Genomic DNA, 26,535 nt, shown 5'->3' on the forward strand with positions numbered 1-26,535 from the left:
ACTGAGATTCATGTTGTACTGATGCTATAGCACTCAGCAGATTACCCACACACCTTTGCTTTCCGATCTACTTTACTTGACAACATGCCAATTCAACACAAATTAAACTCAACTATTCGTATCAAATGGACAGCATGAATCACGCGCCATTGTCCATAATTAGGGAAAGTCCAGCCTCAGCATTTTCTGTGTGAATAGTGTGTGTTCACAGTGTCTTTCAAGGTGTCTGAATCTTGATGGTAGCCCATTAATCCGAGTTAATTGAATCAATGCTGCCCCCTCTACCCCCCTTGTCTCAGGGGTATAAGATGGTAATAGTTCAGATGTAAACCCTCAGGTGGTATGTTCATTTTATGCTGTGGGATTTGGAGATTGAGTAGAAAGTCCAGTGTGCATATTAGGGGTGGGAAAAAAATCTATTCACTTAAAGCACTGGGATTGTTTTTTTTTTTTTTACGATGTCTTAATCTTTGATTCTTCAGTCTATATGTATATATAAAACACATAATGGGAATTACAATGAATGCAGAACTTAGCTTTGTGGCCGTGGTAATGTTATCTGAACAAATAATCCATTTTTCTTCACATACTTAGTCCTAAATGATGTGTGCTCATACTTACAGGCATATGTTTCCTATGCTCTGTGGAAACAAACTAATAGCTGCTGACTTCACATTGCTAACTCAGTCTGCTACTCTGCAGCTTAAACACCTGCTAGCAACTCAAAATTCCCAGTGGGCTTAAAACAGCACCGCAAGGTAGAGACACTGTGCGCCAGAAGAGGGTAGCATAAAGGTTTTATCAAAGGCCAGTTTATGCATCCTTACACGAAGAATGTTAATTTAAAGGCTTTTTGACATTTGTCTTGTTTGCAGTTTCCTGGGGCTTTATTCATTTTGGCCAAACATTTAATTTTAGACTCACATGTGTGATGTACAGTGAACTTTTTTCTATGAACTTGTGTTAAGAAAGTGAGCAGAAATTGCAATAAATGGTAATATTGAATCCCAGTACTTGTAGAATTGCAAGACTTAAGAATCGCAATATATATCAAATTAGCACCTAAGATTCATGATAGTATTGAACTAGGAGGCACGTGTACGGTCCCAGCCTGAGTGTACTGACCCACAGTTAGTTCCCTATACCCACTAAAGCTTCAGATTAAAGAGAGAGAAGTTTGTTCATGGTATTTAATTGATAACACCTCATATCAAACAGATTGTGCTTTTACTGTTAAGAGTGAGCTCAGCTGTTGCATGTGATTACCAAAAGGGGTCATGCAGTGATGAGAGGATTAGAAAAAGATGGCTTTTGTTTGTTGGTAACATATGTCACTGATGCAAGAAGGACACTTACAAGGCCATTTTATTTGAAATTGACAGGCTGGTTCCAGTGTGCTGCGTTATGTCATCTTTTATATAAACTTTTTTTTAATTTTAAAGTCACTGTTACCGACTATAAGAACCACAGAACCAGTTTTACACAACCAAACCTAAAAAGAAAAAACAAACAAAAACAAGAAATAAGACAGAGCCATATGTGACATACGGGTACCTAGAAACTTTCAAAACTGTGTTTAAGAAAAAGTAGGTCTTGCCTTTTCAGCACTTTGAAAAAATGAGATTGAACAATTTGGCAGGAATCCATTGCTCAGCTTTTTAGCATATAGCTAACAAGGCTAAACAGGAAGGAAAGGACTTGTGCAAGTTATTGGCACACCATACTGATTGCAAGTGACTGTGTCTGCACTCTAAGCACCAGTGAACACCTAGCAAACTTGGGTTTGGGCCGGTGTAACGTTTAATTAAGCTGCCACAAACTGTGACTGATTTCCATTCTCCATTCTAATTTGCCACATCCTGTAAGGAACTCAGTTTGTGGGACAGCGACTCTTTTCCCACTTCACACACTTGTCAGGTAAATTTCAGCAGCATAAGCTCAAGGTTAAGGAAGCTGTTCTCTGCCCAACAAACTAATGGCCGAGCTTATTCCACTTATACACTCGTGTCATTCAGCTGAAACCCTTTGTCACTCATTAAAAAAGATGCTGTTCAGTTTGTTCATTAAAGGTTTTAGTCACAGTACAAAATCTTGTGGAACCATTCCCTAATAAAGCAGAAGGATATCTTCAGCATTGATTAATGCTGTTGCTGATGAAAATGCCTCTAAGTATTTTCTTGTGTGTCTACTGCTGTGACACATCTGTCTGATGTAAAATTGTACACCCGGTCCCCTGATTAACAGTGAATGTAATATGTAGCCTGACGCCACTTATGCCATGTTTAATATCACATGGTGTTTGTCTTCTGCTCCACTCTGGTACTCCTGTGACAAGAGTGTAAGATGAGCTTTCTGTGGCTTAAACTTTTTGAAATTATGTTTAATTGATTGCTGCCTGAACTTGTACATTATTGAAAGCTGACATTGCAGCTGTTTTGGATCCAGAACAGGCAGGTTCACAATTTAATCACTGAATCACATAAGAAAATACATTTTTTGCACTATAAGTTTTCTTTAAAGCTGTACAACAGATAGTTTAGTTGGAAACAGGACAGGATTGTGGATACAGGGAATCTGAAAATATATTGTGTATTTGACATCTTTTTTTATTCATTATTTGTACATATTTGTTAGCAGCATATTGAGATAAATGTATTATTGAGAGAAAGAGAGAGAGAAGCAGAGATGAACAGACAGTATAGAGAGTCATCCACATGTCAGGCACTAACATGTGCTACCTCTTGCTGCTCATCTATTATAAATTGCTGCTTTAACTGTGCTATAAAAAATGGAGGGCTGAAAGATGAAACAGTATTGGTTTATATCCCTGTTGCTGAATCTGCTCCTACAGGATCCTCAGGTTGAGAGAGAGAAACATATGCACCTGTTATCTTCTTGGATTCTGGCCAAACAGAAGGAAACCCGAAGAATAAAGAGCCAGGGGAGGATATGAGAGGCAGTTCATTTAATCTGTCGGTCAAATAAACCAAGCTTGTCCATAGTTGATTGCAAACACAATGAGCATACATACATATCATACTGTAGTATCTGTTGGCACAACTCTCATCCATTGTATGGTCCAATTTACAAGGGAACAAACACGTGTTAGCTATACTAGTGATCTGTGTTATTCCGTCAGGGCATTGCTTAGGACTCTTAGCTCTGCCCACATCCAGTAGGAGGCTCAGCACTGTTAATTAGTGCATATGTCATCTGGGCAGCGACAGCCAGAGGTCTTGGGAGATGGAGACAGGGTTGTGTGAGAGTCATTACACTCCATCATCTCAGCACTCCCCTCTTTTTCCTTCACTTCACTTCACCACTACGCTTCACTCTCCTTTCTCTTCTCTGTCAATGCATCACTTCTTGCTAAAAGGCAACAACAATGCCCTGTCTCTTTCCATTGTGACTGGATGCCATCTGTGCCTTTAGAGATATTATAGTCATGTCCTTCTCCATGCATCATTCTTGCTTGCATAATCACAAACAAACACTCACAAACAATATATCTTAATTAGTAAGGGTCTTTTGGGCCGTGTTTTGAATTCAGATGTGGAATGATGTCATGTGTGTTTGTTTCCACTGGTTGCACTTCCTTGAACTTGTGTTCACACAGGCTTGTTTTCTTCATTTCACTCTGAAGCAAAACCACTTAACACATAGCCCTCACTTGTTAAAAAATCTCTGAGTGTAATGCATGTGCATCATTTTTGTGGCATTAAAAACAGAATATACTAATTGTGTTCATTAATGTGCATGCAGCACATCGGGTGGAAATTGTAAATTAGTTGGTGCAACCAGACAAGAACTTTTTTTTTTTGTATTTGTGTTGTTCCTCACATCTCGTCTTTTGATGCATACCTGCATAGTCATGTGGGTGGGCACAGAGTTGCCTCTTTTTTAAACAGCAGTTTTCCATTCACATCTTATATTATAAAGTCCTGTGTTCTTCTGTCAAGAAGACAGTGGTAATTACTGTAGTAATGACTGTAGAATTATAAGAATTAATATATTTGTGATTCCTAGAGGCATAAAGAGAGACAAACACCTTTAAACCTAGTTAACTTTACCCTCCAAATTTCCAATGATCCATGTACAGCTTTAGGCCATTTAATATAGTGATTAATTGAAAACACGCAGCCTCCTCTGTCTTCCTTCACGGCTCCTCTGTTCATTGTCCCACAACGTGTCACAAGTGTGACCTACAGTTTGTCTCTCATCTCCTCCCTCAAGCCCCTACTCTCCTGTCCAATCATCCTTCACTTATGTCACTAATTTAAGCAGACGAAAGATCAAGGCTTGGCCTTTTGATAAAAGAGTGTGAAGACGAGAGGGAGACAAAGAATGTTGTACCTCGGGGTGTCTGATCTCAACCAGAGTGTGAATGAGTTTGACATGGAGGGACATCGATAAACACACTGGCTGCACATGTAAACAAAGCGGAACACACCCAACACATGCACTTTGGCAGAAGAACGTGATTCAGCAATTCTCTTGAAAAATTGCAGCTCAAGTGCTGTGACCAGCTGCTGAATCTTAGTCTTCTCCTCTAATATACTCATATGTTGAAGTAAAAAGCCCCTCCAGCTGTCTTTAGCTCTTATGTTTCCATTGTCTTCCAGGATCATTTTGGTGTCACAGTAAAAATGCTGTATGGCTCTGATGCTTTCATGAACTGTAGAATTCCATCTTATTCTAGTCATTAGGTCCATGTGTATATCGTCCATTATTAATTAAAATTAAAATCTAGGGCTGCAACTGTTGATCTTTTCATTGTCAATCAATCTGCAGATTATTTTCTCAATCGATTGCTTAGTCAAAAAGAATTGTCAAGAAGCAGTAAAACCCAAAACATTTTCCCAAAATCTGTTGTTGATGTTTGTCCAACAGTCCATAGGTAAAGACATTTCATTTCATATCATTTATGACAAAGAAAAGCACATCCAACCAGCACATCTCTGGCATTGCTTAAAAAATGACAACAATCAATCAATTACCAAAATAGTTGATAAATGCTTTGTCATTTCATCTATTGTATGTTTTCATACATGCTTGAATGTGATAGAACAATAACGCCTGGAAACATTTAAACTGAAGAACAGCTTCAATGTCTCAACACTTACCTGATTCTCCTGTTGTGTCTGTTTTCTGTTTTGCTTGGGGCTTGCTGTGGAATTGTTACGCTCTGTGCTCACAGGGTCAAGACTGGGGCTTTATACTAGGACAGTGTAGTTATCCATGGTAGAACATTGCATGCTGGAGAGGTTGATCTCTCACCAACCATTTCAATTAAGATTTACTGAGTCTGACACACATGCACGTGTATTTACTCATTTGCACTTTTGTGTTTTCAGGCAGCAAGATGCTGCCACTGATTCTGTCGCTATGCAATGCAGCATGGTGCGACGCCGCTATTGCAGCTGCAGGCTACATAACACATGATTAAGCTAATTAATCACAAATCAAACTAATCGTAAACATTGTTTATCAGCCCAAACCAGATAACTAAACTTTGAAGCTGATGTTGCTCCATAAGCATTTTGTTTAAATGGATTTGTTTGTACACTGCTGGTGAAGATTTATATGCAGTAATTTAGCTGATACCAGTAAAATATTGTTGTCACAGTGGTACACCTGTGCGTCTTGAAATGTCTCCTTAACTTCCACAAGCTCTTAGGTAATTGCATATAAACTCTTTAGGGTCTGTTTTGTGATGGTGCATAACCTGGAGCATGCAGAGCCACTGTACAACACATTGAAATCGTCTTTGCCAGTCCATTTGTTGATTTTGTTGAATCATGTGCATTTAGCACCAGGCTAGAAACCTTCAAACCTTTCCACACTATCTTCTTGGTAATTTCCCAGTAAATGTGTTGCAAACTATCAAGTGTAGCAAATGTAACACTGCGGGGATGAACACTTCGCAAACTCTGTTCACAATACAATTGAAACGTACTTTTTTATATGATTCGACATCCTCAGGAACATTCTCAGGACTACCTGTTCCTCTTCATTCAAAGACATGTGGTAATTGGGGATTAGAGCTGCATGGTCTGTCCACAGGATTGGCGACAGCAACATTTCATTTATAATGTGCAAAATGCACTTTTAAAAGCAGTGTGATATGATACAGCTGCAGTTCACAACAGTTTCAGGTATCACCAGTTTAAGTGCTTTTCTGATCAATCATTTGCTCTACCACCACTTTGCATTAACATAAGTCAGTAAAGTCTTGACTCAATAATCCAAAATAAGTATAAGAATGGCATCCTCATCTGAAAATATCAGTAGATTTGGTTATCCTCCTCGTCATCCTGTTTGACATTGCATGGCCTTTCCATATCTGGTGTAGGTAGAGAGGAAATACTGCATGTATAACACGCACATACAGAGTTGCATATACTCACACTATCCTTCTTGGTGTTACAGGCATTTCTTACTATCCTGCTCTTTCTCTCTCTCTCTCTCTCTCTCTCTCTCTCTCTCTCTCTCTCTCTCTCTCTCTCTCTCTCTCTCTCTCTCTCTCTCTCTCTGATTCAGCCACTCAATTTGTTTGTCTTCTTTCTACTGCACTCACGCTCTTTCTTTTCCTTTCATGCTTTGAATTTTATATCCAGTCTGGCTGGCTCTGCATTGCAGTTTAAAGTCACGACTGGGCAGGAGAGATTCATTCATAGCCTTTATTTAGACCTCTGGGACACTTTGAGGGAAGACCCTGGTTTTCAATGGCACCAACGGACCACAGCAAAACAGTGAAGGACCTGTCCATTCATTCAGTATGAGTGTGTGTATGTGTGTGTTTGTGTGGAGGACAGAAGCAAAAGGAAATAGAGAATACAGAAACAAGCAGGGGAGAGACAATAAAAAGGGACATTTAAATGTTTTATTAGACACTTCAGTTACATGTGCGGGTCAGATGAGCTCACATTTTGGCTTTACTAACATCCACATTTACAATCATAATTAAGATTAAGAACTGTAATCTTAATCTGGGTTTGACTGAGTCATGAACACATTAGTTATTGCCAAACAAATTATTAAGTTATTGACTCATTTGAAAATTATCACTTAGTCAACAGAAAGGAGTCAACAACCACAATTGCTTATACACTGCTTCTTTGAAGGGGGCGTTTCTTTTCCAGAACCCCTCTCAACTAAAGTCACTGTGTTCTACCCTCGGTGGAAGATTTACTCAGTTAATTTGCAAATTTATGATGTTAATATGGTGTTTGGAAAGACTGCATTAACCCCCCCAACCTCCTTTGTGTTGTTACGTAATACTTATTCTAGACTTGTCCTTAAATGTTCCTACACCTTTTAAATTAGTATGGATTATGATACACTAGCTAGAAAATCTCAGCTGCATTGTGCATTTGATTTGATTTATTCCACTGTTCTTCACATCATTATTTGTCACTCTTGGCTTGAACAGTGGACTGCCTGTTCAGATCAGTGGTGTTTTTTGTGGCTCTAATTCATTAGACATTCATCTTAAAATGATGTATGTCTATGCTTTGTTGTTCTAGATATTAGAAAACCATTGATCACTGTGAATGAAGTCAATAATTTTAAGACAAGACCAAAATAATCTGAGTCTGATTTCTAGAGTTTATGTGAACAGCATTGACTAATTCAGTGTTTGCCTGCAATGCCTGATCCACTGAACCCTTACAGGCTTTAATTGACACTACCTGCATGCTCAGATTGGATTAGTGAGTAGAAGTGTGTGCAAGAGCCCAAAATGCCGAAGATTGGAACACTTTGTAACACCTCGGAGACAAATTTCTGTGGCCATTTCAGTTAGTTTCATACTGTGTTCTTGCTGTAATTAAGGGAAATCGCATGTTGAGGAGTCTGTGATAGTGTATTGATAGTTGAAGCGTTGCTGCTCAACTTGCGGGTTAATCACTGCCACTACATCTTAAAACAAACTGGTGTAGTGGTCATGACTTTCATGTAATTTGTAAAGTACTATAAACTGACATGGAGCAAGCTTACTGTTAATTCACAAGTAGATGGAATTTGGTTTGAGACCCCTTCCACTGGCTTTTATAGTGTGGAGAGAAAGTTATAATTAATCTGATATAGTATAGTGACTAAACCGAATGCCCTAACCCTGAGAAACCTGGCTCATACAATATTTACCAGAACATTCAAATTTACTTTTATTTCATCTTTTATTTTATTCCCCCCCTTACAAATCTTATTTTCACTCACCTCGTCGTCCTGTGTTGGAGTGATGATCTACCTGAGAGCAGTTAATGTGTCACATTGCATACAGTAGTGTTTTTTTTTTAGCTAAAATACACAACAGAAGAGCAAATATTCATTCATTGACAGATGGTGAGGCATCGTCTCAGAAACAGTGGCTCAAAAGTAAGCTGTGTAAACTGAGCCTTCAGTGGAATCACTGCACCTACTTTAAGATCCTGGCGATCAATGAGGCAGAATCATCAAACAGCTGTCAAGTGACCAAGGAGCACAGCGTCACAGAAAGTCATGTTAGAGCATGATCACCCAAGAAGATTTAAAGATTGGGTGGTCTATATTCCAAATGTGACATAGATGTCCAGTTGGACTCAAGAATGAACTGATTCGATTCTGATGGTCATAGGTCAAAGGTCACTGTGACCATACACAGCATATTTTCAGTGATGGTATTTTATATCCCAAAGGTCAGCTTCACTGTGACATCATAATGTTCTGCTGACACTAATCTTTGGTCTCCACCTTGAAACTGTGTTGATTGTAAAGATCTTCTGTCCATGTTTTAAAAATTGTATGTTTGATGGTATTGTCAGACTATTTGCGTACAATACAGATCAATCAAAGGCAGTAATTTGCTTTCAGGCAGGCAAGATGGAGGTTTTATATTTCTTTTTCATATAAAACATAATAAATACCACAGTTGGTGGATTATATTTGAACTAATTTAAAAGATGATTTAATGTTTGGCTTAAATTTTACGCCTTGCACTGTGTAGCACATGTTCTTTATCCAGATTAAGAAAAGAAGCTTCATAAAAATTACAGTGCATTTTATATAACATGGTGTTAATTGAGTCTGTCATAAATGTTGAATCATTTTAGTACAATGGTGCAATGTGTCTGCCTCCTCTTGATTTTAAAGTTAGGGATAAGATGGTGCTAAATATGCTAATTATACTCATCGATTTAGCATTAAGCACCAAAGTAGTTGTTTTATGAAACAGTGATTAGGGTTATGCCCTTAAATCAGAGTTTTACTGCTGATGCATTTGCCAAAACTGTCAGCAGTGTACAAACAGGTGGGACGAGATGCTGGCAGCGAAGGAGATGTGATTCACTGAACAAGTGAACAGCATGTCTTTTGAGGCGTGAGGTGTCAGGGTTTGACTCTAACTTAAGTCGTGTTTTTTATACGGTTTCAAGCAAACTCAGTTCACACACAAACAGGCAAGGAGCCACAGTCAAGCGCAGATTAACAAGGACAAGCAGTTCACACACACACTCAAGGATCCACCATTACATAACCGCACATCTTGTGCTGCCACCTTGAGAACTCAAGTCAAGGTTATTAAGTTACACACTACAATGTGGCCGATAAGAAAAATGGAAAGTCACCCTACAGAGTTTGACTTGGTTTGAAAATAATGTGCATACATGCGTTTTAACAACCCTGTCTCCTAGAAATGTTTCTGTACTTAGAATCTGCATTAATAATTACGTTGTTTTGACAGCATGATCACTGTCTGAATTATGTTCAGAGAAAAATCCTTTTTGAATGAAAGAAACACTTCATATGTGTGCCACGCTGGAGTCGCAGGGAGGTGGTCGGCGTGGATGGTGGGCATACAGTGTGCAGGACTGTGACACCAAGCACCAATTTTCTTCCATAGTGGATTTGCATTGAAGGTGACAGAGAAACCAAAATATACCAGAGGAGATAAAAACATATTTCTAAAACAACAAATAAACAAGAAATAGATCCATAAGTAAATAAATGAGTAACAAGAAGTCCCTTTCCTTTCCTTAACAAAGCAGCTCTTTGATCTTCCTCCTTTGTTTTGAGTCATCCTCTATACTGATAAGTGATGAACAGTGCCCGACTCTCCCTGTATAACTGCATTTTATTAAAAGCTGTGTGAGAAGCCCAGTGGACTGACTGCGAGTCAGGCTGACATTACAGCAGTGGCCCAAAGCTGCTATTTTCTTGGTGTTGACTTTACTGTCATAGTTTTTTTTTCTGCTCATCAGCAGTCAGTAGTTTAGACAAAGGTAGAAGCACAGATGCAAATGTTCATGGAATCAAGGACTTTTTGTTTCTTTTTTCTTGTTTTCTTCTTTTGGGAAAGCCTGTTTTCTGATTGCTATGTCACATGTGAAATACTGCACCACTCAAATGCTGGAGGTTATCTTCAAAGCCTATGTTTTTTTTCTTTTTTTACTTTTTGTAATTACTTAGTCACTCTTGAAAGTGACTTTGCTGGCTCTGACTCCGTTTTGGAGTTTAATTCGTCTGAAGTCCTACACGAGGTTAATACTGTAACATACAAGGACATTTTGCCATTAGTGAGCTTGTTTTATGGATGTTGCTATGCCTTTTGTTTTTTAGGAGATCTTTTTAAGGGTTGACCTCTAGCAATTTGCTTGTGACGAAAGCAGTGAGATGAGAAATCTTGTTAAAAAACAAATCTGAATGAGATACTCAGTAAACATTTATCTTAAAGATGCCTCATTCCTTGACAAAATTAACGTAGTCCACATACAGAAAGAAATGATGAAGGCACAATAGAGACAATTATCCTATAAAGTCTTATGATGACATGTGAATATATATTCTTTTGTGCATTTGTTTTGTATCTGTGGTCGTTCATTGCTCTGTGGCTGTTTGTAGATGGTAAGATCTCCCTGCTTCGACAAGACTGCCCCAAGAGGCCTCCTTAATCCTAAATCCTCTGTCTCTCCACCCTCAGTTTAATGAAAAAGACAACCTATCTCAAAGTGAAGATGGAGCTTTTCAAAGCTATATTTGATGTTAGTTTTGCCACTGGGGAGGGGGATATCCTCCTATCTCATGTGTTCCCCGGTTTTCAAGTTGACAGTGACAGTACATTAAAAAAAGTAGCCAGCGGAGTCTGCAGTGTGGAGATACTGCTGCTCCATGGCGTCACCATGTGCAAACACAGATTTAAATTTTTAAATTTAATAATCCTGAAGATTATGCACAAAACAGTAGGCATTTATATTAAAACAGCACGGGCAAACCAGAAGAGTGGTACCACAGTGTACATCTGACTGTTTGAAAAACAGGCCAGGTATCAGCATAAGCCTAATGATGCTGATACTGAAAAGTGGGTGTCCTCTGTTCAGAGCACAGGTTTGAGCACAGCTTAGTTATAGATTGATCTCATTTTGACTTGGACAGACATGTGGCTGCGAACTTTTTAATTTTGAGCTGCTTGTACCACAACCTTTTTTTTCCCATTTTAAAAACTTAAGTAGCTATAGGCAGTAAGAGTGCAGGAGTTGTATTCAGTATATTGCCAATTGGTAAAACTTCCACTGCAACCACAACACATAGAGGCCTCCCAACAGACTGATAAATCATGAGAGTGTTTATGGTGTACAGTAAATAGCACTGGCTTTTTGCAGGCTGGAGAGAGATACATTTTAGTAATGGCTGGATTTGATGGCCTAACACATCCAGACTACATCTCATAAGATCAGGTTTCATTAAGAGATTTAAGTCTGGAAACAAGCACTCGAGAACAGATTTAGCCCAATCAGATACTTATCAGCCAATCAGTGAACGTTTAAATGATAACATGGCTCCAAAACATCCAACATCATTATCTGCTACTAGTCTGAAGGAGGAAACTGTCGATCATCTGCCTCCTGTTTTATCAATAAGATTGATCATAACAGGGCGAATAGCACTTCTATCTTGGGGGTTTCCTTTCCCCTGATTCGCTTTAGGCTGATACCACTGTGTGATCGAATGGATACCATGCTGAACAAGAGGCACTCACCTCATGCTATTGACATTATCCGTTTAAGACTTTTACGAGAGGCAATAAGGGCTGCTGGCCCTCACCTGCACTCTAATCTGCAATAAAAGCTCACCTTCTTCTGGATGTGTACCAGGCATATTCAAATGTCTCACGTTCAGCTACCGCTGAACGGACCTTGTCTCAGTCCCTTCACCGATTTCCAAACTCAACAGCAACTCCAAAAGTCTCAAGAAAAAAATCATCAGATCAACTTTTCAGAATGCTCAGTTGCAATTTCTGGGACCCTTGCTACTTCAGGAACATTTTTCATCATATGCCTCACAACATCCACTTTTCATGTGTATCACATCAGTGCAGATGATGCGTAGATACTCATTCAATCCCAGTGACATCAACTCATGCTTTACATAGCTGCTTGGGTACTTAAAAGCTGGATGTCCCACAATATTTAACTCAGCTCTGACAAGTAGAGATCTGTTTGTGATTCTATCTACAGTTACTAGTTTCTCCACTTTAGAAGACAGTTTTATTGCTCGTTTTCAACATTTTTAGCGCTGCATCGCTGTACTTAGTTACCGCCTATTACGACGGGCTCATTCATTCAAAGTTACGTTTCCAACTCACTATGTCACAGTCACAGTCTAAGGCTTATACATGTTATATTCTTTTCATATTTCCTTCTGGTTAAGATTTCTGAGCATAGTAATGACAAAAACAATTCAGTCCAAACATCTGTGTTGCTCTGCCTTACTTGTACTGTCTTACGTCTCACTCTATTAGTGACTGACGTCTGCTATTAACACCTCATGCACCCAGCTCCACCTACTAAGCAGGTACTGTAACTATGTAAAATGTAACCAAATCTGCTAGAAAATGAATGAAGTCACACAGAGAATAAAGTAATTTTAACATGTTTTAAAGTCCTTAGCTGCTTTTGTGAGTCCAGAATTTAAATGGGGGGCAAGATATTTCAATTAAGTCTTTTTAACATGTCTCTGAAAACACTTTTGGTGTCTCTAAAAACAATGCCACAACTGCACCTGAACACCTCACCCATCAAATACAGCCACTCCCTTCTCCCTCACCCTAACATTTTGTCTGCTGTAGCGTGTCTCAGTGTTATTTTGATAAAAGTTCAAACCTGGAGCAACATATAGAGATGCTTTTCTGTTTAAAGTCAAAATTTTGTCTCTTAGTAAGACTGCGAGACCTTCTCAAAGTTTCATGTTTTTGCACCTATAGCTACTGTAAGGATTTTCACATGGATGCACTGATGTGTCAGCCAGAGCTGCCTGTGTGTACCTGCATCTGGGCATCAGCATGTGGTTGTTACAGTAGTTGTACTGCACTGCTGTGAGGAGGTGTGATTTCACAACAGTTGTGTCTGAGTGTCAGAAACATAGTGGTGCTGAACAGGATAGAGTTGAGGTTCCGAATCGATGTTGCAGGCAGCGTTGATTGATTTATTACTTGTGGGTTTTGCACACTCCCTCTCACTCACTCTCTCTCTGCTCTGTCTCTGCTGTCTGTAGCTCAGGCTCCACAATGTGGTAACTAGAGGGAAGTGCTCTGGCTAGCCACAATAACCCTAGTCCTTTACACTCTGAAAGAGTGAGAATGGAACTCAGTGAAGTTACTTTAGTTTATTTTTTCATTTATTATTAGAGCACAGAATTTAACCAAATGCATCCTGTTCACTTTTTCCCCATGGGCATCCATACGTGTGAATTGTTTAATTTATGACTGGAGACAGAGTTACTGCAGCTGTTGGTGTAGCAGTTACATAATACACACTCACATGTAGACTGGAACGTCAACGCAGACATCAGAAGAGTGTTTCTGTAAGAGCTTTTGCTTATATTAGGGTTTTGTTTACTTTAGGATTGTAACTAGCACTTGCTTTTTGCATGACCTTTTGTGAAAAGTAATGGATAATGGTAAAATGTGACCATACCTATGTGGATTGCCTGTTATAATGAAAGGCCGTGCTTCTCCCCCAGGCACGACATTTGAAGTTCAATAAATGCCTCTCTGATGAAAGAGGTCCTATTTAATATTCAAACACATTTTTAGCACCTAAATATTATATTTATGTGAGTCAGTAAAATACCACTCTTCAATCTCTGAGTTTTACTTAAATGAAGCGAAGCCTGTGATATTACGGAAAAGGACATGCACTTAACCTTTTCCCCTCTTGTGTCTCTGCAGAAATGTATGAAATTCAATGTGGATGCTCCTATCTGGCTCTCCAAGCAGCGGATCCTGTGTACTCTCAATCAGAGCCTGAAGGATGTACTCAACTATGGCCTGTTCCAGCCGGCTTACAACGGCAAGGCTGGCAAGTTTCTGGATGAGGAGAGACAGCTAAGGGAATACCCCTTCCCATCCATCGCTCCTGTACCTTACCTGGAGGTAGGTATGAATCATGTGTATGCATGAGCCTTTAAGGAGTGTTTGCAGGACACAGCAAGAGGTGGAAAGAGGAGTCACACATGGCACCACACCATGCTTAATCTTTCTGTATGCACCCTAGCATCCTTCACATAATGACTACAGAGGTGGAGAAAAGAATTGACACAAGAATTGCTATTCTTATCTTTTATGATTCTGAATCAATTCCCAGATTTCCAAAAAATGTTGTCATTGATAAAGTTATGTTGACAAATGAAAAAGACAAAACCCTACAGCAAGTAGTAGTAGCGAGTTATTTTATTGGAATAAGGCAAGCATTTGCTAGTATTTTGGAGTTATTGTCTTAATGATTAGCTTTGCAAGATATAAGTAAAATATTTCTAAGCACATCATCACCAAGAACCCAGTTTTAGCAAAAGCTGAGCACCAGACTCAAACACTAGCAAACAAGTTGGCCAACCAACACATAGGCCCCACTTTAAAAGACTTGCCAGCTGTAATCAGTTTAAGAAAATGACAGAGTCCAGGGCCTGGGATCTGGGGCCCATCGGGCCGTTTACATCCCCAGGCAGTAATCCAGCAGAGAACGAGAATGATACTGAACATATATACAAATAAGGAAGGAGTGAGCTTCCTTAAAACATGTCAAATTACTATGTAACAGTGAGGTGAGGGTATATTAAATTTTAAGGGCCACTATAGTGGTGCTTCATATAGACACAGTGCCTGTTGTCATTTGCCAATCATCTTATAAACTACTGATGTCAGAGAGTATCAGCTGTAGTCTTCTTGAAGTTGTGTATGCATCACAGGAATACACATGCAAGCTCACAAAGCGTGTGGGTGCGTGCATCGTTGTACGCGCACTTCGTGTTTTTTCTGTCATGATGTGTCAGTCAAACCAGCAGCAATAATACCGTGCTCAGTGACAGTGTGTTGTCTGCAATGGCTGTCATCTCTCCGAGATAATTGCTGTGCTTGTCCATCACGGTTTTTGATCTGAAAGAAATGCAGGCGTATAAAGATATTACAGACAGCCGTGCAAAGATGTCAGGTGGTTTTTTGACTGGCCGTCTTTGTTTTCACTGGTTTTATGATGTGTCAAGGGATGGAGAATATAATAAAGATTTACTTTCCCCTATCAACCTCGGTTTAATGTCAATCCCTGATGCACTGGGAGATAGTGCTATTATTATTAACTACTATATTACTTATGATAGTCCCAGCTTGCTTTGGAATTTTTTATATATATCATTTAATAAAAAGGCTTTCCCATGCCTTATTTGGTGGTACAAAACTTCATATATAGCCAAAAACAGCTTCCTTTCCCTCACCCTCTTACTGGGGCATTTTCAGATTTGATTTACTGTTCCAGTTCAGATTAGGGCTCATAGAGGCAGTTAGTTGAAAAGGAGACCTTTCAGGATGGAAGATCTTTCCATGAATTCACCAGCCAGAATCAAAGACATTTTTCTTAAGTAATGCTAATATAGACTTGATGCAGAAGTGCTAAGAACTGACAACTTGCCTTCAGTAAAATATTGTTTGATATAACACAAAAAAGACGGAAGTACTCTGAGTGTGCAGAAAGTTAATCAGAATATCAACATTAGTCATTCACACTGCTGTTTTGGAGTTAAACATCAAAAGGGTTTAAATATATCTTCACATTTTTGGTAATAGTAATAATGTACAAAGTCTTAGTACAGCACATAACTTTCTGCTAGAAAGCATCCAATTAGTTTAAGTCTATGCTACACTGGAACACTAATGTCATGAGCATGTGTGGTTCTCTTTATAGCCACAAGTCTGATGTTGTAAGATGCCAGATGAGTGGTGGATGGCAAAGATCAGCTTGTTGATAAGGTCATTTTGGTGGTCTCCAGCTGTGTTCCCCTCACTGTGTCCAGTAGGCTTTCCAAAAACTGCTGTTCATGGCTAAAGCCATTATTTGAAGTCCGGTCTATCAAGTTATAAGAATCCTTCAGTTAAACCTGTTGTGTGGTCACTAACTGAGCTGACAGCAATGGTTGAAGAAGAGCGCGGTGGGGAGAAGAGAGTAAAACCTTCCCTCCAACGGGTTTTGGAGTGTTTTAGTTTGAAAGCGGCCGTTCTACTTCCTGGGCTGCACATGCGGCCTGATAAGGTTTCATGTCTCTGTGGAATACCAGTTGTAAATGATGTCTGTGGGTGGCAAGTGGTGTATGTCAGGAACATGAGCGACGTGGCATTTAGATGTGACATGATGTTATTGAAGTACTTCAGGCATATGCCATGAAAACAGCAGTTTAACTGTGTATGTGACATACAAGTAAGTGTGTGTACCAGGGAAGAAGTCAGTTTTTATAGCCATGTAGTTTTGTTGCTATAGACTTTTCATTGTTTACTTTTTATATGATATATTTCTTGTTCAACCTGAACTGTACGTGTTTTATCTGTTTCATTTCTAACTTTGAGTCTATGTTTGTACTTGCAAAAGCTTACAATCCAGCTGAATAGGTTTGGACTCCGATCAGTTTTTGTGTGTGTGTGAGTGGCTGATACTACTCCGTTGCCGCTCTGTGTGTGTCATTGATTGACCAGTGGTTATTCCCTGAGGCCTACAGTGTGTAGAGATGATTGACAGGTTTGGATTAGCAGCTCAAAACCCTTCTGCTCGTGGATTTACCCTGTTGGTGAACACCACACATCGGTGGAGAAACAGATGTACACACACACACACATACACACACACCCGCATGCACACGCACACATGAATGCTTCAAAGCAGGGAGACACAGACACACACACATGAATGGTTCAAAGCAGACACACACACACACACGTGCACGCATGCATGCACACACATTAATGCTTCCAAACAGGCTCACGCACACACACACACACACACACACACAGAACTGAATTACATTGCGAGTCCTGGCAGTGAAAGTCTTTAAAGCTATTACAGGCTGTCACTGTTCAGTGAAACCTGTCTATTAAACAAGCAGCTTGCAACAAACCTAATGAATGATCTGGCTTTTGACAAGTTGGGAAATGGTAAGAGACCAGAGCTGCATAGTACAGCAAACAGAAAGTATGCCTGATGATTTTGCAGTAGCGAAAGCACGATTAGATCAATTGTAACCATTATTATAAGAGTGCAAAAATATTTTCCTTTAGAAAGTTTGTTTGCTGTCTCATCATTGGGGCTGTGTGTTTTGTGCAGTGCAATATTTACAGTAAGGCTTTTGAAAGTTGTTGCAATGTTATGAAGAAATTGCTAATACTGAATTGAATATAGCTAAAGTACATCAAAGTACAACTATGAGTACTTTTGTTGTCTTCAAATATTTAGTACCAGAAATACATACATGTCTCAATGGGCTAAATCATGCCATACACAGTAATTGCAACCAGATTGCAAGTCCAGATTTCACTCTAAGCATGGTCAAAACCACCTCATTCATAAACAAGATATGATGCAATGATATTGCAACACCCCAATGTGGAAAGAGCTTTGATGTTTTTTAAAGCTTTTATTGTTAACAGTTTTAATTAGAGCTGCAACAACACAAATACAATCCACTTTGGTTCATTATACACGAGTTGCTGCTTTTTGTCTCAGCAAATTGCTTGTAGCCAAAAGACAACTTTAGCGGTCAAAGTGAGCTGAAAGTTCACGTCACTTTTGTGTAAATTATAGAAATAAGTCTTTTCTTCCTTTAGTCCTTTAAGATTGATGTTGTGATTTTATATTGCTTAGTTGTTGTCACTATATCTGCCTCCTCCTCATCTTTTAACATATTCTTGCACAATATACTGCATCATTGAGGTTGGTTTCATCTGATCAGTGTCCAGTCATGCAGAGTTAAATGTCTTTTTTTAAAACTTGTATTAATTATTTTAACTAAATTGGTATTTCTAGTTGTAGAAACAATTTTCACTAAAAGTGGGGGGAAACTCTTCTTTATTAAATGAGTCCTCTCATCCTTTTTAATTTATCAAACCTGTATGCAATGTTACTTTTCATTAGTTGAAATTGAAAACCATTTTTTATTTGAATTATATTTTATAGTTAAGCTATAAAGAGCAGTAGATAACTTCAAGCAAGATGCAATACATGGAAAAGATGACAAGAAGAAGTGCTGGAGAAAGATAAGAGCCATATACAGGGAGATACGTGGTTATTAAATTAGTCAGAATTTCTGTCTCTGTCTCTCACTTTCTCTCTCTTGGGACAAGCCAATATTTAATTAAAAGTTATTTGACATAGTTTGGTCTGAGGAGCCGATTCTGTGTGACAAATGAATTTGGAATGACTTTGATAATTAATGCTAATACAGTTTTCTACAATTCTCAACATCGAGTTCACTTTTTTATAAGTCTTCACACAGTCAGCACATTAGAAGTCAGTTTTAACTGGACTGCGGATCACTTTGCTTGATACCGAATGCATTCAATGACCGCATCTCTTAAAATTCATCAACGGATTTCTCACTCAAACTCAACCACTACCAGAAGTCTGCATATTTACAGTCCATGTTGCACACATTTAATTACTTTTTCAAAAACTGTTGAATTTATGTTCAAAACCATAACAACATAACACAACATGACTGTAAATTAGATGCCAATTTAGCACATTCTGCCACGTCTACATTTGAACAGAAAAAAATTAAACAAAAACTCCTAATTGGTACATATAACACCAAGTACCTCTTTTCATTCCTTCATCATTCCCATATTAAAGACTTGTGTCAGGTCAGGAAAAGGAGCAAGTGAGGCAGAACCCAGAGAGTTTTGTAATTGTATGGGACTATGGAGTTTCATCGTTCTCTTCCGGTCACACAGTGATTTACAGCCCATCTTCTCCTTTCAACATACCCTCTGTTCCTCAACCTCAGAGAGGAAATCTTTTCCTCATGGAGTCAGAAACTTTATCACCACCAATGAATGCTGTGTCAACATGGAACAGGCATGTGACGTTGATGAACTTGTGGCCAAATGCAGAAGGCAGGGTTGACTTCCACTGTTGTATAGTGAATGTGTGCGGGTTTTATTGCATTGCTGTAATTATTTTAGTTTAATTTAGCGCACTTGGAATTGCTCTCTGCAAAAATGAAGAAGAAAAAAAATAAAGCCTATTGAAGCATATTGCAGCATTTCTGACTAATTATGGTGTCATGTACTGCAAAATAGCACAAACCCTGTAATAAAGAAGTGCCCTTATTTTTGAATCTTAGTTTATGCCAAATAAGCAAATAAATGAAAGATGCTTCAAAGACAGTGATGCATATTGTAATGCTTCCTGTTTTTTGGGTCATTGTGTAATGAGCGACAGAGTGCTTCTGCTGGGAGACAAATGTTGTCAGTGTTGTGGTACAAGACTCTGAGATGTGTATGAACTGTTTTGGTTGCATTAGTGCATTTTGGATGTAAGATCAATGTATGCTGAGCTCTGTTTCTGTAAAAAGAACTGCATGAACAGTTTGGAAAAAGTGAACTCAGTCAAGAGAAATGTGTGTTACCAATTGTGAAAAACCCTGTATTGTTTGTGTATTTTGTGTGTAGTGTTTTTGTTAAGCAGTTAAGACACAACCAAAAAGAAAAGGGCTCAGCCTCTTATGTTTGTTCTTGTTGTGTTTCAGTTTCGCTATAAAAGACGTGTTTACACCCAGACTCACCTGGATGAAAAGCAGCTGTCTAAGCTCCACACCAAGGTAAGACCAAGTAGCTATGCACTCTGTGTTCCTGACATCTGAAGAGCTTATGCTGTGTGCAATCTTCTAAACTGAGTGAATGACACATATGCAGTACGTAAAGCTTTGGCTCATAGCTCAGATAGCATGGTGGCCAAGTGGATACAGCAAGTGCTGGGATCACTGAAAGATGCTTTATGAGAGGACATCAGTAATGCTCGGCTAGGTGTGTTTTTTGGTTAACTGTGTAATTACATGTACTCTTTTAAGGCCATACAGATCCTTAAGAGATTTGCATAAGAACAATGTTAAAAAACAAAACTGCATGGTAGATTATCTGTTTTGTGCTGAATATTAAGTCATATGTATCACCCCAATCCTATCTTCTCCATACCCTTTGTAATTTCTTCTGTTAAAATACTTCACATTTAGCACTGCAATTTTCTTCTGTGTTGGAACACTACATGACATCTAATGCTGCACTGATTGATGTTGTTTCTCTTGTTGAGTACCAACACATTCATGTTTTTATTGTGAAAATAAGACATATTGGACATTTAGGCAAAGGCTAAAGGAAAGTTCAAATGTGTAGGATTTGAAATACAACTTTCAGTTAAATCACATTGAAAAAGTCTGTATCACATTTGATTTCCGATCAGGTTGGAAATATGTGTAACAGACGTGTGTATTACTGAGTGGGTATGAACAGATGCAGAAGGCAAGGCACGTTCAGTAAAATCAGTCCTTACTTGATAAGCAGGCTTTTAAATAGCAACAAAAAAGGCAGAACGAAAGAGACGGCGCTGGCAGATGGTGGTCAAGGGCAGGCAGGTGGTTAAAAAAACGCAGATTCAGACAGGAAGAATAGGACAAAGACTGAATTAGGTAGACTGTTTAGCAACCTAGAAGATCTGGCAGAGGTTGATTACTGGCTGGGAACTATATACAGTATACAAGTGAAGTAATGGAAAACAGATGTGTGAGCCAATGACTAATCAGGTGATTGCCTGAAGCAGGAACTTAGTGGGGACAACTAGTGGACAGGTAAAGAATGGCCACGTGGTGTTAGTAAGTAGATGCAGATAAGGTAGGCAGAGGAGGTGAAACTCATGCCTAGTCTACATGTACTTGGGTATTTCTCTGTGTGTTTTGGCTCCACCCTTCAAGGGTGAACATATTTAGAAGCTCTGGTTGCCGTGTTGATGTGTGGACAGAGAAGAGTTCCTGGCTTGTTACATGAGGCGATTTTGTGAAATTGAAATTGACTGCTACATAATCCAACACTTTCAAGACGCAGGCTCCACCGGCAACATTGCTGGTTTTTGGACAAGGTCACGAATATACGAATCCTACCACAGGATTCGTATTTTAGCAGTTGGGTTGCATGTAGCCTGTTGGTAACAGCTATTTTCAGGCTTCTGATTGGCCAGCATGGCTTTAGGGTTAAGGTTATATTGCCGCCTGTTGGTTTGGCATGCTCTTGACAAGGCTTCAATTGTGTTTTTGTATTTTAATATATGTGTGTGTGTCTCTCTCTCTGTGTGTGTGTGTGTGTGTGGGTGTGGGTGTGGGTGTGTGGGTAATGAGTGGAACAGACAGTAGGGAGAATTGAATGCATTTACATGAAACACCATCAGAGGGCAGGAGGAGAATTAGCAGTGTCAAATGTGTGATATTGTGTGTTAGAGAGAGAGAGAATAGAATAGAATAGTGGGGAGCTGTTGTCAGGTACAAATTGCAGTACTGCAGTTTTTATCATTTATGCATCAGTCAGTTCTTTTCACCCTCGTAATCATCAAAAGCCTGTTCTGCAAATCTTTTCTCCACGAAGATTGCATTTTAGTTTTTCAGCATGTGCTGATTTTGTCATCACGTACTATTTAAACACGCTCTATCACATAATAAGACGATGAGTAAAATGCCATGCAGTTAAGATCACAAAGTAAGCGGCTATCACCCCTTATGTATGACTAATGTTGTTTGATGCACTTTTCTTCTAGTTAACACACTAATGCTAGGGAAAATAGTTTAACAGCTTATTGCTGATATCGCTTTGTACAGTACTTAGCTCCCATATCCCATGAGAAAATGTGATTATATTGTTAATCCTCGCTGTCATAGTTTGAGGAACAAGTGCATGGCAAATATTGTGGGGTTCACAAAAAAAAACTACTTAAGGAACAAACAAGACAACAGCACTTCAGAATAATATATAGCCAGGATATTTGTTAAAAGCTTCTAAGATACATGCTGAGGTTTTGGGAATTCCCAGCAGTGTCCTTTTCTTGTGATGGGGCATTTAAAATGCCCCTGAAAATGGTTTCTTATACAGAGAGGGAACTTAGTTGTTTGGTTATTGCTGCTATTTTTCTCATCTACACTGTATTCATGGGCAGTGAATGTTTTCTGCTTTGTACTTCTATTGAGAGAAACGGAGAAACAGTGAATGAGAGGGATGCAGAGAAGCAGTGATGAGAAGGATGAGTCATGCTGTCAAACATTGTTTCTTGTCTAACTGCTCTGGTGTGAGGTGCTGCCGTCTGCCACCGTGCTGCATTGCTATGACAAAATATACAAGTGGTACTCAGCTGACATACTCAACCAAGATCTGTGTCTGTCCAGCTACAATTTGGGAGGTAATTTCACACAATAAAACATCTATAAAGAGGGAATTTGTTGTGATTGGCCTGGCTTGCCGGCCAGTAGAAGTGAAACTGATAAAATTCTCATACGGAAAAAAAGAGTGCGAATCTCCCAGTCACACAATATTATCTCACTGAGTAGAAACCTGAATGTGTGAATGGGCTGTAAAAGCCACTGTGTTGTTTGAGCTTCATATTTTTTAGTGGTGAGTAATCCAGGACAGCCATGTTATTGGAGAGAATGAGGGCTGTAATTTGTCTGTACAAGCAGTTATAATAAATTCTGGTTTTCCTCTGTTACTAATGCATCTGAACACCTGGACACAGACACACCAGTCATTACAGAAGATATTGCGTCAAATATCTGTCATGCATGTATTTATAAAATACACTATGTGTGTTAATGAAATATTTTGTACAGATTTACACTATGAATGAGTGGAAAAGTCTAATTACAACTGCAACACAGCCTTGCTGCCTCCTCAGTGAAAGTGATGTAGAAGGAACGCAGCTCAACTTCGTAGTTCTCCAGAAGAACACATGCGCTAAATATATGAAGATGTGTAAAACTATCCCTCTGTAAAATACCTTTGAACTCCTTTTATGTGCGTAAGTGGTATATTAATTATTCTTGGCAGCAGTAGTAGTATGCTGGTTATTCAATCATGAATGTTAAAGGCTTTTTACAGGTCTCTGTCTAGGCAGTGGTAATAAAAACTAAATATTCACTTGGGCTTGCATTAGCGAAGATTAGCTGTGAGCAAATGACGTCACAAAGTAAGGGGACATTGACGCTTGGCCCCCTCTCCATTTTTTTCTGAATGGTAAATTTGCTTTGTTGCATAATGACTCCAGTGGTAAAGAGGGAAATCCTGTTATGGGTGACTCTTGCAGCCTTGGCAGTCACAATGTTCACTATTCATCCTGCAGCAAGCTGCCCTGTTAGGGAGAGGTCACGCATTAGCCTACTTTGCTGTTATGGAGCTCATTAGCCGCAGGCTGAAGTTTAAAATGAGGTCATAATTGATAGGATTTTCCCATTCTTTTTTCCCTCTTCACCTGACCTCAACTAGACCTCCTCACCCCAGAACTGTCCTGGTTAACCACACAGCGTGGCTTCATGGGAAATTTGCATACTGTAGAATACTTTTAGAAAAAAGAAAAAATGAAGAAAAAAGTGTGTGGGTGGTTGGCGTAGGAGGTTGGCCATGTGATAGACACAGCTGTAGAATGGGTGGCTTTCTTGATGTGTGACAAAGGACTTCCAGTGATAGAAACTGTCCAGTCCTTTTTTTTATAAGTTGTCCTGAAAGCACTTTATTCGATTGCATATAGTGCGTGGTCTTAAATACATGGCACAAGTGCGTTCAGGGTGTGTCCAAACCCAGTGGTGCAAGTTATATTCTGCATAAACGGGGCGCAAAGCATGAAGCCCAAAGGGAGAAGGTGTTGTATTTAGTCTTCTAATTAATCATGAGTGTGTTTTAGCCTAAATTGAATTAAACCAAGTGTCATCTCCCATTCCTTTTAAAAGCAAGGTTGCAGCATTCACTTCGGCAAGTTGAAGAAGTGAATGCCGCCAAGTATGTGGGGCAGGTGGGCCATGGCCACTCTCTGCCACCCTTCACCTATGATTAATGAAGAAAGTAAATACAACCCCTTTGCACTTTGCCCTTTGCTGATTTTGCGCCCATATTACATGCATTTTACATGCCATCAGAAATGGAGTGTGACATGCTCTAAAGCACTTGCGCCATGCACTTATACTTGTAGATTGTTTAAATAGGGCAATAGATATATTGTCCTTGTACTGTTTTTTTAATTGAGCACATGTCACAAAGGATTAACAAATTATCACGTTATGTTTTATTTATGTTTTACAAAGCGTCCCAACCTTTTTGGAATGGGAGTTTGGACTGCGAGCAGAGTACTAACACTACCCCTGGGATTGATCGGTGCAGATGAGACAGATCTCATGCAGTTTAAAGTTTACTTTTACTGACTTTAATGACTTTTATACCATTGCAGCCAAAAAATTACGCACAGTATTGAGAGTAGGCATGCAAGATCAGGTGGATGGATAGAAGGATAGGTATGCTGTATATGTACACACTAATTATGAATGAAAGCCTTGGGCATCATGGCCATACTGTAGAGATGGTAAGGGAGGGGGTGGGTTGGAAGAAACTAAAGAGGCATATACAGTAGTGGAGAGCATTTAGTAACGCCCTATTTGGTAATGTGGTCATGAACGCCGCAGAACACACTGCCAGAATGAGGGAATTTCATATGGGTGAAAGTCATAAACCAGTCGAGAAATTGCACACATACCAAAATATCAAATGTATTTATTCTTTTGATAAAATAATTTGTGTTGTCCACTATGATTCTCAAACTCCGCCAGTGTTCACATTATGCCAATTTCTTGTTGTGTATATGTGTGGGAAAGCAAAATTCACAAAAGCCTCCCCCATAGAACGTACTGCAGAGTAATGCTATTCCTCCTACACTGAGGCTTTGTATTACATAGCTTATTGTATTTATGAATGAGAATTCCTGCATTATTTTCAATTTACAATGAAACTATTCATAGAATGTAGCTCATTGTAGGTGTGATGTGATTATTCTGAGATGCTAGATTCCACTGAGCATTTGTACAGTGGCTAAACCCTCCCATCAGTGCAGTGTTATTGCAACTGCAGCCACCATGAAATTTGATGTGGGGTTTTTGCAGCACACACACACACACACACACACACACACCCATGTACACACGTACACACAGAACTGCATGGCACAGGATGAGAGGATATTTCCAATGGGGAATCCCTCACACACAAAGGTCCCCTCATGGATAATCGCCTAAAAGGAGAGGAATTTAGTACTTTGAGCATAGTAGAAGTAGAGACATAGCTCGTTAGAAACGAGAACACTCACGCACTTTTGCGTGCGTACACACACACACACACACACACACACACACACACACACACACACACACACACACACACAAACAAATAAGGACCTTGGGATTTAAAAAAATATTTTCCCAGTTGTAGAAAGGGCTCAGCTGAAGTTCTTTATGGTGTTTCTAATTTGAGATCCTGTATGTGACTCCGTGTTGATGTGTGAAGATGTTCCCTGCACACATATGTGTGGAGTTGTGTAACTTGGGTTATTTGTACAAACAATTTGTGGATTTAAATGTAACCATATTTTCAGGAACGCTACGCTACCACAAGCTACCTCTGTCATGTAACACTTGGTTAAGCACGTTGCTGTGATAAGATTTCTAATATGAGATCGCACCAGCACTCTACAGTATTTCCACATCTGTTAAGGATTTCTGCTCTTATCTTTCTTTTGCCCGTTATTTTCTTTCACTTTGGATATCCATGTCTTCCCTCTCTTCTCCACCCCACCCACCCTCCGATTTTCTCTTTTGGTTTCCCTCCCTCTATCTTACGCTTTCTCTCCTCCCTCTATTTTCCCTCCCGCTTCTCTCGCTCTCTCTTTCCCCACCCTCCCTCTGTTCTCTCCAGCATCCCACAAAATCACCCCTTACCATCTCTCCATCTGCCTGTGCCTGTACACGAGTCAGTGTGTGCGTCCGTGCTGGGGTGAGTGTTTGTGTGAGTGACCATGTGAGTGTGCATGTGCTTCTTTGACAAGACAAGAGGTAGTGAAGGAGAAGAGGAGAGGAGAGGAGACGAGGAGGAGGGGGACTGGATATGGCCATGTGGATGATGTTTTGGAATTGGGACTGCAGCTGACCTACGGGAGTGCGTGTGTGACGGGGAGTGTGTCC

General features: G+C 39.4%; 1 protein-coding gene across 1 annotated transcript in view; it reads left to right on the forward strand.

Moving 5' to 3' along the window:
• The window catches only part of shank3a (SH3 and multiple ankyrin repeat domains 3a), a 145,213-nt gene that overhangs the window by 15,023 nt on the left and 103,655 nt on the right, over positions 1-26,535 (forward strand). Inside the window, exons 2-3 of the mRNA XM_041939029.1 lie at positions 14,201-14,404; positions 20,035-20,106. Of these exons, the coding sequence (XP_041794963.1) occupies positions 14,201-14,404; positions 20,035-20,106 (276 nt within the window). The remainder of the gene's footprint in view (positions 1-14,200; positions 14,405-20,034; positions 20,107-26,535) is intronic.

The sequence above is a fragment of the Chelmon rostratus genome, chromosome 6 (genome assembly GCF_017976325.1).
Source record: "Chelmon rostratus isolate fCheRos1 chromosome 6, fCheRos1.pri, whole genome shotgun sequence".
In the NCBI taxonomy this organism is placed as follows: domain Eukaryota; kingdom Metazoa; phylum Chordata; class Actinopteri; order Chaetodontiformes; family Chaetodontidae; genus Chelmon; species Chelmon rostratus.